This window comes from Dendropsophus ebraccatus, chromosome 8, assembly GCF_027789765.1.
Source record: "Dendropsophus ebraccatus isolate aDenEbr1 chromosome 8, aDenEbr1.pat, whole genome shotgun sequence".
Taxonomy (NCBI): Eukaryota; Metazoa; Chordata; class Amphibia; order Anura; family Hylidae; genus Dendropsophus; species Dendropsophus ebraccatus.
In genome coordinates this window covers 120718855-120731030 of record NC_091461.1, presented here as the reverse complement: position 1 = coordinate 120731030, position 12176 = coordinate 120718855, and the positions used below count along the sequence as shown (strand labels likewise).

General features: G+C 38.9%; 1 protein-coding gene across 6 annotated transcripts in view; it reads right to left on the bottom strand.

The window, feature by feature from the left end:
* Positions 1-955: 955 nt before the first annotated feature.
* Positions 956-12176, bottom strand: part of ELAVL4 (ELAV like RNA binding protein 4) — a 100638-nt gene continuing 89417 nt past the window's right edge. For 4 of the 6 annotated variants that reach the window (XM_069979485.1, XM_069979489.1, XM_069979487.1 and 1 more), the window contains 3 exons: positions 10377-10602; positions 6327-6365; positions 956-3377 (listed from right to left, as the gene is read on the bottom strand). In XM_069979485.1, the coding sequence (XP_069835586.1) occupies positions 3050-3377; positions 6327-6365; positions 10377-10602 (593 nt within the window). In that variant the 3' untranslated portion in view covers positions 956-3049. The remainder of the gene's footprint in view (positions 3378-6326; positions 6366-10376; positions 10603-12176) is intronic. The other 2 variants (XM_069979488.1, XM_069979490.1) reach the window with 1 other exon arrangement.

Below are 12176 nucleotides of genomic sequence, written 5' to 3'. Positions count from 1 at the left end.
TCTATACATGTGCACACACTAATAGGCTATGTTCACATGACGGGATTTTGCAGCCGTCACTGCCGTCAATGGAAATTATTTTAAAACAACGGATGTTATTATATGAATAATGACCAATAGTATAACATAATTAAAATGGTCATCATTTTGACAGTGTGAACACATCCACTTGTTGAGGAGTCCTGTGACATATTTTGTTAAAGAGAATCTGTTACTACGTTTATGCTGCCTTAAATGAGGGCAGTATAAACTAGTGAGAGAAATACTGAACAGATCGGTGTATTACTTACATCATTCTGTTCAGCCGTTCTTCTAATATGCAGGAGAATAGGATTCTTGCCACACCCCTACCCCCATCTGCTAATTGACAGTTGCTGACTATACACAACATGGATAGATAACTGGCAATCATTAGTTGGTGGGTGGAGTTTTCTGCTTCTCATGAATATCCAGGACTACTGAGCACATGCACATAATGGAGAGGACTACTTATTGTCCATGTTATTCAGGAGGAGATCTCTGGATCAGCTGCACAGAACAATGTAAGTGACCCATCATTCTGTTCAGCTTCTCCATCACTAGTTTATGCTACCCTGAGATAGGACGCCATAATCCTGCTGACAGAGTCTCTTTAAGTCTTTGCTAGGATCTACCGCTACTCCGGTGAGCCAGTCCAGCCTTAATCATTAAAATTTCTTAATAATGTCTACAATTGTAATGTTTGAAATCATCAAAATATTTCTTCAATTTCAACGCTCCCAAGAAGATGCAAAATATCTGCTTTTCTGCACATTTTGGGTGAATAAAAAAAAAAACTACACAAAGTAAGCACGTTATATATAACCATAACAACGTTTTATTACCATTAAGACTAAACTTGTATTGAAAAGATTTGATATAACAAGACAAGAAAAAGCAATAGCAAATTTTAACTATCAACTAGATTATGCATAGCGAGTAACTTTTCCTAGTACTCAGGGAAGAGCAGAACATTTTTTATTATGTTTTATTTTTTAAAATATAGAACGGTACAGAGCACAAACATACTAAAATTATCAGTGCACTGGATGTGGGAGAGCCGATTCTTCCTTCGTCTTTAGCCCATAGCTCTGTTCTTGTATCCATCAGAAGAACATTAAAAATAAAGACCCAGTTTTTTGTTGTATTTGTTGTTGTTGTTTGTTTGTTTGTTTCTACTGTGCATTAAGAAAAAATATTCACGACAAACATGACAACATATCAAACAATATTTCTACACAAGTTACCTTGATACGCTTGTCAATCAAGTATTATAAGAAAAACATTTTAAGACATATACAAACAGAACTAGCAAAGGAGTACAACTTAATAATAAGAATAATAAATTAACAGAAATTCAAAAAAGAAAAAAAAAATAACTTTATATATATATATTTATATTATATATACACGTACACACACAAGAAATGACACAATAATATGCTTCTTCCCATAGTTTAAGTAAACAAATAAATAGACTAGCCAAACCTGCTATAATTGATATTGGCCAAATGCATTACATCAGCAATTAAATAAATACGTGTTGCAAGCAACATAAAAACAGTGTTTTTTTTTAAATTTTTAAATGTGCCAACGCAGCCCCCGTTATATTGGAAAGGGCCGTAAAGTGAACTTGAAAACTCTTTAACAAATTTTAAAGCAAATGTTTCCTTTTATTATTCTAAACACATTACATTTAACTATGATACTAAGATATGTCAATGATTTTGTAGCACCTACAGCTCAAACTAAGGAAGTTTTTGCCCCACCCAAAATCGAAAAACAAAAACTAAAAACAAAAAAAAAGGAAGTTTTCTTTTGTTCTGCAGATATCCCATACTGATGACTTAAAGAAAAAAATTGTCTTGCAATGCACCTCTTGCTTGATTTGGGTTTTGACTGTGTGGTTTTTGGGGACCTGTGTAGTACACTCTCCCTCACTCAATAGTATAGTTTGCAATATGCTATGAAAAGATACGAAGACCAACTGTTTGTAACCCATCTCTCAAAAAACATTCTACTAATCCAATTTAAAACATATCTTGTTCTCTAAAAAGTTACCAGTGCAGTATGAATGACAAAGTTGTCAATTTTCCCCTAAATTAGCCAGTCAAAATATTATTTTATTTTTTTCTCAAATCCAGATTCTCTTGTAAAAATTCTTTATATTTTATAAAAATAGATTTTTCTGGAAACCCATTTTCAGCAAAGAGACAAACTCTTTGGCAACATTGTTCATTTATTTAAATTGTTTTGCGTCATCAGGTTATTCTGACCTTCGTGGTCCCCTCGGAAATCTCCTTTCAACAAGTCAAGAAACAATACAATTGAATGCAAAAGTCATTATTTTTTTTTTGTTCCCTTTTTGCACAAACTTACTATATTGTTTCTTTCTTTTTTTTTAAATATTTTTAAAATATTTTTTTTTTAAACCGCCCTTTGAGTGTTAGAACCTTTGCTATATTCCAACACTAAAAAGACGTCTGGAAAGGAGGAAAGGGGAACCGGTCACCAATCTGAAAGGATTTATTCAGTGAACAGAAAAGAAAGCTGAAAAAGAAAAGAAAAAACACACTTTTTTTCTTTTCTTTATAGTGTTACATTTGTAAAAATTGTTTTTTTTTCAAGTTTTTTTTAATTATTTTATTTTTTATTTTTTATTTCTTCAAATGAACTCATGGTCATCTTAAAAACAGCCACCTTCAAAGAAGGTGTAAAACTAGCCGGCTGGGTTAAAAAAGCCCTGCTCATTGTAATCTATGTATATTATATTCAACGACAACAGCTATGAAAGAACATTCAATGCATCAAAGTTTTTTTTTCTTATTTTCTTTTTTCTAAGCATTATAAAATCCTTTCCGGTTTATCACAGGATATCCAATGGTAATACTTAGGCAACATTGGCTTATAAAGTCCATGGTTGGTTATAAGCCATTGAAAGTCTGTTTTTTTTATTTTATTTTCCATCTTCTTTTTGTTCGTGAACAGAATTTATTTTTTGTTTTCAGGTTGATGTAGATAGGCTAGAAATTCAAGACTTGTGGGTTTTGTTGGTTTTAAAGGAAACCTGCAGAACTCTGTCTCCCAGGCGGTATCCATTAAGGCTGGCAATAGCCATAGCTGCTTCGTCATAATTGGTCATTGTGACAAAGCCAAATCCCTTGCATTTGTTGGTGTTGAAATCACGGATGACTTTGACGTTGTTGACTGCCCCAAATGGGCCAAAAAGCTGCCAGAGGACGCTCTCATCTGAGTCGGGAGAGAGGTTGTAAACAAAGATGCACCAGCCTGTACCCGTGTGCCCAGGGATGTTCATTCCAACCAGGCTTGTCATTCCATCAATAGTGATTGGAGAAAACCTAGAAGGAGAGAAAGGAGAGGACATTACTCATGAGAAAATAGACATAGTATAAGGAAAGAAAAAAATGTTAAACACTCAAAACCAAATTTTTGAAATTCAGTCAAATAATCAAAGTAATAATGATGATAATGACAATTTTGTACACATTTCCACTTGCTCCGAATAGATGGTACAGACTGGGCTCCCTTTGTATAGTGTTGGATTGAACTACGGACATAAGTGTTGGTTGACGTATGTTCAGGTTAGGCTCAGTTATCTTCGACAATTATATGAAACTTTGAGGGGAATTGATATTATATTTGTTTTTTGTTTTTTTTTATTCTGGGCCAGTTGTGCCAATTTCACATTAGGTAACGCATCAGAATTCCCTAGAATGGGAATGGGGAACCTTTGGTCCTCCAGCTGGTGCAAAACTACATGGACAGCCATGATGGGAACTGTAGTTTTATACCAGCTAGAGGACCAAAGGTTCCAAGTAACTGCTATACATGTTTAGGCTATGTTCACAAAGTGTATTCTTTTTTTTTACAAGAACAGCCGTTGTTGCCAATCATAACAATGGCCATTCTTGTCAAAAAAAGAATATGCATAGCAGAATACTATGGGGAACAGTGGCCGCTGTGCACACAATGTATTGCACAATGGCCACTGTTCCCCTACAGCCGTGGAAATTTCACTTGTCAGACTTCAGACTGTGAATGAATGGCTGTTGTTTACACAATGAACGGCCATTCATTGTATTGAGTTCAATGGTCCTTTGGATTGCAGGCACACCCAAAAATGGCTGCCTTCCAAATAAAATAAATGAATGTTCTTCCGGCCAATACTTCAGTATCGTCCGGTTGAACATGTAAGACTTTTTCTTACATAGTGTAAACATAGACTAAAAGGAACAATAAGGCAAATGATCTGCCAGATGAGCAGTATAAGCATCACATATGGGTCCATTGTACCCATCTAGTGTGATATCTAAGGAGTGAAAAGGTTTTTTTGTTGTTGTTCATGGTTTTAGATTTTTTTGATTCTATTACATTGTACCGGTATAATAAGAGTATATATTGGGATACAATATAACTAACCCATGGCGTGATAAATAAAAAAAAAATATATATTTATTAGGGCTCGAAAGTCATTGCGATGGTAAATATATTAAGAATTGTGTGTGATATCATGAGTGAGTGACTGTACAGATACAGAATAGGTTGCACTCGAGCTGACCTTGGTCTTAAAGTCATTGCATGATTTACCAGCTGGACGGCCGATAATGCCAACAAGATTCAATATATTACATATTCGGAATGATTATAATTTACATGAATTGTTAGTCTCTGCCATAAGGACCAAGCTAAATATCCATGGTGGATTTCCTGCCCACTAGTTTATTAGATTTTGTAAAGTTAATTAGATTAGGTAATTGCAAGCTTCATTGCCTAGAGACCACACATTTGGAGAGGTGTACAGAATATGTAGAAAAAAAACCAAATCAAAGAACCTTAACATTTCATCATAGTTATTAAACCTGCAAACAAAAGAAAACTCTGGGACAGGTAAGGTGCCGACAGCTGCACGGATCATTCATAGCAATGGAGGCTACTAATACCTAGGCGTAAGCTAAAACTCCGTTACGGTCCCCTAACATCCATAGCACTGGTGTACGGAACCTCTCAAATGTCAGGGCCTGAATATAACTTCACCACCCTATAGCTACACACTAACAAAGCTCTTAAAATCTTGAAAAAGGGCAATTTGATAATAATTTACCATACAAGTGGTAAATATTAGTTCTCATGAAAATTTTGGTAACATTTTACCGTACACATTGTAAATATTACTTCTTACGTAAATTTTGGTCATATTTCTAATATGCATATTAAACTGTAGACTAATATAAGTGGGGCATATAATTTCATATTTAGTAGGTTAGGTTTTTCATGGTATTTGGCTGTCCCAAAGAGACAGTGAAGAGTCGCCAACAAGGCCTAAGAATCTCTTACTCCGTGGACTCAGCATATACAGCTATTAGTCGCTAAGGGGACACCTACATTCAACTGGCTGACTTCATGAACACAATCTGTGTTGTAGTTATTCACACATGTATAATAATTACCATGGGACGATAAAATCTTTCAATATATGCCACCATGTGGGCTATCAAAAAAGTAGTCACTGTGGCCCTAACCTTAAAGGAGAAGTCCGGGGAGTTTTAAAATTCGGCAGCTGGCAAGGGCAGGAGGGGATATAATAACAATTACCAACTTACCTCTTGTCCACGGTGAGTGTCGGGACCGGCCTCGGGACCCCTAATGTCATGACCTGGCTGATGTACTGGCCGCTCAGCCAGTCAGTGACAGGGGCGGGGCGTCGCTCCAGTCACTGATTGCCTGAACAGGCTGTCCATCCTCCTGGACAGGCATTTTCTCCCGAATCTTGATGTAATTACAACTCGGGTGAAAATTACTTCTAGAATTGGTCCCGAGGCCGGCCCCGCTGCTCACCATGGGCACGTGGAGGGGTAAGTGCCCTGCCACTCACCACAGGCATGCGGAGAGGTAAGTGCCTACTTGTTATCAAATTCCCCCCTGCCGGCTGCCGGATTTTCAAAATGGCCGGACTTCTCCTTTAACCACACTACAACCATATAATCTAATAACCAGTGTAACTGCTGCACCTTAACTGCCAATGAAGCCCACCTGTGAAAGAAAACAAAATAGTGAAAAAAATATGGAACACCACAATGTACTGGCATCTTCATAAATGAAAACCAACATAAGTCCCAACGTAAAAGAACAGAATGTCACATGCTGGTGGGGAAAAAAAGAGCAATTAAACAAACACAAATAAAGTTAGTGAATTGAAAAAAAAACAACAAAATAAACAGAAAAGAAATAAATTATAGCGCCAATCTGTGCCAACATGGACATCTGGCATTCTGTGAAATTCTAATTACCTCTTAACGCCATAGGCCATATTAAGCAAATTGTCCAGCCTGAAAGAGAAGGAGTGTCTTTGGGTTAATGTCTTACAGATGGTAAGAGAGCTCAATGGAGCCGATATTAATGACGTCCCTTTTCAACAGAAAGACAAATCTTCTACCATTTGATTAGGCTGCTAGATCTTCAGCCTGTAGGAGTCAATCAAGCCGGATTTTATACCCCCTAAAATACCCTCCAGAAATGTAACACGCCAGTTTTTAACCCTTCCTCTGCACTTTAGGTCTTGCCCAGACTGTGACTTTGGCTTGTTGAGTGTTGGCCGTGAAAGGGTCCTCATACAAGGAGGCTCCTAGAACTTACTACTGCTAGATGTGAGGGTAGTATTGAGCGAACCTTGACAAAATTTTGGCCTTGGCAACATTTGTCCAAACCCAAACACTCGGCATTAGACTTCCAGTGTCAGGAGAATTTTGATGCCACCCTAGGGCTGCCAGAAAAACATGGATACAGCCGATAGCCTATTGCTGTATCCGTGTTTTCCAGGACTCCCTGCACCCAACTTCTCCAGCTGCCGGAATTCAAATGCTGAACGTTCAGGTTGCTGAACCCGAAGTTTGCTCAACACTAGTGATGAGAGCAACTAGAGGTGAAAGAAGTTACGCAAATGAAATCATTGGAAGTCACATCTTGCCATTTGGGTCGAGTGATCAGCCAGTATTTGGGATCATACGACCATTGTCTACCTGAATGGGATATAAATGAAATAACTTTTCCATTGTACATCGGCCTACAAAAGCGTTGTCAGTATATATGCCTTAACCTTTTTTATATGAGGGCACATAGACATTTAATAGAGCACATAGAGGGATTCCCAGCCTTCCATGAGGCTCTGCCGCGTGGCACACAGGGGGATGCATTTCAATTTTCAAACCTTATTGCTTCTGCCTAAACAATGGATGAATAAACTTATGGCACATGCTGTATGTAGGACAATAAAATAATAATACAGCACCAGATATACAGCCATATGAGTACAATGGGTAATATAAGGTCCTGAGTATGAACCCTCTAAGCTCTCCAACGTCAGACCCATCAATACTATTGTGCACTAGACACCAGATTTTGTTTGTTGGATCTGGGTGTATTCCTCTCATTCCTATGGCCCTTTTATTAACATATCAATACTAACAAATAGAAAGTGATACGGTAATAAAGTTAAGTTGATGAAAGGGAAGGATTTCAAACAAAATGATTGTCTGTTGGGTGACACGTAGCAACAATCAATTATCTTTTAGCCGATCGATGACTGTTACTGTCCGAATAAAGTCAACCCGGCTGGAAATTTCCAGGTGATAGTCACACGAAAGTTGGTCGTTGGTCGATTAATAATTGTTTGTGAAAGAATATTCTCTGAATGTTCTCAGAAAGACTTTTCACCATTTTGTCCGGTGTCATTGACCATGTGCGGCCCAAACAACGTTACCACCATCTATGGACAAAAATGTACATGATTGTAACTGCAAAAGATCGGTTGCTGGGTGATCATTTGATCAACTGTTGTTCAACCATCAGTCCACTTTTATCTAATGCGTATGCCTACCTTAGCAATCAAACACATTGGGGCAAATTTACCAAGGACGTTGCGTCTATTTTTAGGTAAATAATTGAAATATTCGCCCAATTTTGGTCCAAGTTTTATTTATGAACCAGTTTTTCGATGGGCGAATTTTTTTTTTTTAAATAAAAAAAAATCTGTCGTTTTTGAGTGTTGATAGATAGATAAATTGAGATAGATGGATAGATATTATAGAAAATACTCCGCAGCACTCCGATATAATTAAAAAAAGGTAACGTGCTTGAGAATGGCGTATGGTACGCTGAAACGTCGTGTATTTTTTTGCTTGCTGTGAATCGACACTTGATGTAATAAACGCACGTTACCTTTTTTGAATTATATCGGAGTGTTGCGGAGTATTTTCTATATTATCCATTTTTTGGTTCTGAAGTCTGGGACCCGTCTGCAGGCACCTTATTCTGTTACACGGAGTGCTGCCTATATTGCTGAATATAGATAGATAGATAGGAAGGAACTGGATGTGAGTGGCACTACAAGTCCAAGAGAGGCGGGTGCCGGCAGACTTGGTTCTGACCACGAACCTCAGTAGGTAGAAAGGACGATGATCCGCAGCACACCAATCGAGTGAAAAAACTTAGTGTTTTAATTTGAAAATTTCAAACAGTGCAACTCAGCATAGCAGGACGGTTCGGCGGGGTATCCGCCATTTTCAAGTGCACTTGAAAATGGTGGATACCCCGCCGAAACTTCGTGCTATGCTGTGTTGCACTGTTTGAAATTTTCAAAATAAAACACTAAGTTTTTTTACTTGATTGGTGTGCTGCGGATCATCGTCCTTTCTTTCTAGATAGATAGATAGATAGATAGGAGATAGCTAGATAGATAGATAGATAGATAGGAGATAGATAGATAGATAGATAGATAGATAGATAGATAGATAGATAGATAGGAGATAGATAGATAGATAGATAGATAGATAGATAGGAGATAGATAGGAGATAGATAGATAGATAGATAGATAGATAGATAGGGGATAGATAGATAGGGGATAGATAGGAGAGAGATAGATAGATAGATAGATAGATAGATAGATAGATAGATAGATAGATAGATAGATAGGAGATAGATAGGAGATAGATAGAAAGATAGATAGATAGGAGATAGATAGATAGGAGATAGATAGGAGATAGATAGGAGATAGATGATAGATAGATAGATAGATAGATAGATAGATAGATAGATAGGAGATAGATAGGAGATAGATAGATAGGAGATAGATAGATAGATAGATAGATAGATAGATAGATAGATAGATAGATAGATAGATAGGAGATAGATAGATAGATAGGAGATAGATAGATAATAGATAGGAGATAGATAGATAGATAGATAGGAGATAGATAGATATGAGGCCTTTTTGTTGTCATTCAAGACTCCTGTATATAAACACTTTCTTGTTACAGGTGGAGCTGCCTATACTGTATCGGGCATAGAGAAATACACAATATCGAGTTAATATGCAAAAATAAGCAAAACATTTCCACAATCTGCCATCAGATTCTCCTTTTTCTTCCCGTAGTCAAAAATGTTAATTATATGTGCCGCTTGAATCGCTCTCTGATGGACAGAAAATAATGGTTCATGCATTTAGATCCTCGGCTGTCAGAACGGAGATGATTTCGCCAGTAGACGCCGGCTCCATTTTTGGAACGGTTTCAGGATACAGGATGTTACATTTTTGGAGGGTTTGAGGATGAAGGGGGGGGGGGGGGGGGGGGGGGGGGGACGCTCACTAAAAATAGTTATACATTTAGGAAGAAGGCAAAGCAATAATTAATCTTTTTTTTTTCTTCCAGGCTCGGCATGCACAGATATTAAAAAATGATGACCAGTAAAGGATTTCAGCTCCGGCGGCTCCTGCCTGCCAGCTCTCTCAAGCACCACGGGAGAATATTGGAGAGAGCTTGATCAATACCTTCTGAAACTTGGCAGAAGATTAGTTCTCAGCCTTGAATAAAATAGGCCTTTGAGCAGGTTTGAGTGAATAATCAATCGAGATAAGGAGACAACCTCACTTACACCGTATTACCCTCTCTTGAAAAAAAAAAAGAAGAGGAAATAACCCTTTCAGTGCTGGGGACGTGGACATTGAGGACGCTAGCCTAGTGCCGAAGTATCCCACTGTCGGGCACGGCATGGCTGCTGCTTTCCATGGTTCTGCACATCCAGACACTTTAGTCTTTATTTGCATATTTTCCAGCCAGTTGTACAGTAAGTAATCTCTTACTATACAGATGAGGAAACCAGCCAACAAATCAATGACAGAAGACACAGATATTAGCATAAACAACGTCTCGTGCTGCCGCTACCGCTCTCTTACCGGGCCCTGACGCTCTCCGGATTTATTATTATAAGGTAATTAGTTGATGATTACAGACTATGAACAGAATGGTGATGGTGCAATGGACTGGATGGGGCTTCTAGTTACCTGAACCGCTGTGCCTGGTGGTGGAGAGGGCCTGGGTAGCGCCTGTTGGGGGACTGGTAGAGCTGGGAGAGTAGCGCTTGGCTGGTTTTCTGACTGGGGTTGTTGGCGAATTTCACAGTAATCGGTTCAGTTGCTCCACTTGGCTTCTGTCCATTCAAACCCTTTATGGCTTCCTCGGCCTCTATTCTCTTGTCAAAACGAATAAATCCGACTCCCCGAGACACACCTGCACAGGAGACATTGGGAAGCCTTACTATAAAACATCAGTGTAGTCAATACATATCAATCAGCAAGTTAATACAACTCTATATAGAAAGGTAGATGGAACTGGCAGCTTTATATTAGTGCATCTTAAAGGGGTAGGTCACCAAGGAAAATCTTTGTTCCCAATCAAGTGGTCTCAGCAGGTGCCAGAGATTTGTAATTTACTTCTATTTAAAAATATTGAGTCTTTCATTACTTATTAGCTGCTGTATGTCCTGTAGGAAGTGGTGTGTTCTCTCCAGTGTGACACAGTGCTCTCTGCTGCCACCTCTGTCCATGCCAGGAATAGAGATGATTGAACATCAGGAAATTTTAGGTTCGATCAAACTCGAACCTTCTCGAACCTTCAGCATTTGATTCCCGATGCCTTCCCGCTCCGTGGAGAAGGTGGAGACAGCCCGAGTACCGCCTGGAAAACAGGGATACAGCCTAGGTAATAGGCTGTATCCCTGTTTTCTAGGCGGTACTTGGCGGTACTCCCACGGAACGGGAAGGCATCAGGAATCAAATGCTGAAGGTTCGAGTTCGATCAAACCTAACATTTTCCAATGTTCGATCATCTCTAGTCAGGAACTGTCCAGAGCAGCAGCAAATCCCCATAGAAAACCTCTCCTGCTCTGGACAGTTCCTGACATGGACAGAGGGGGCAGCAGAGAGCACTGTGTCAGACTGGAGAGGATACACCACTTCCTGCAGGACATCCAGCGGCTGATAAGTACTGGAAACTGGAGATTTTTTTTATAGACATAAATTACAAATCTCTGGCACTTTTATGGCATCAGATGATTTGATAAAAAAAAAATTCAGTTTGTGGTATTGTAGCTCACAAGTGGTTTTATAGGAAAACATGGCAGATCTTTTTTTTCTTTCTTAGCCCCTTTAAGAGACTAATAAACACATTAGTCCATTGTAAAGATCCTGATTTCATGTAAATATTAAAATACTTGAATTTTTCCCTTTTTCAATGTCTCAAATTAACATTGACGTAGGGCTAAACTAACATTAGGGCTAAACCCCTAAAAAGCTGCGAATAGATGCGTCCTGATGAGGCTCATGATCATGTTTCACGGCTCTTTTTGGGTCAGCTATTGATTTGCTGGACATCCACCAATAGGGGGCACTAGAGAGACAGTTGAATTTTTTGAGGAGAGCTAATTTGCATACTTCTTTCCCATAATGCATTTTGCTTGTAGTTGGATCTCTTCAATGAGAACCAGTTACCCCCATTAGCTTCACTGGATTCAATAATGCAATGGGACCCACCATCTATTACAGCTTATCAATCCGATCAATAGGGGCAGATGGACTTGCGGCTCCCAAGATGGCAGCTATAATGTGCCTCAATGACTGTAAGCAGGGGACGTCAGTGTTAGAGCTGTGCAGCTGTGTAGACATACGGTGGTCTACCCCTGGGGCAGACGGTTGGTGGTCTTTCTTGGACACTTCTAATGGTTGTAATGCCGGCACACATTGTGGATCTCCCGTTAGCTCCGCTCCCGCCACCCACTCTCCTACATCTGCTCACGTCTCGCCAAG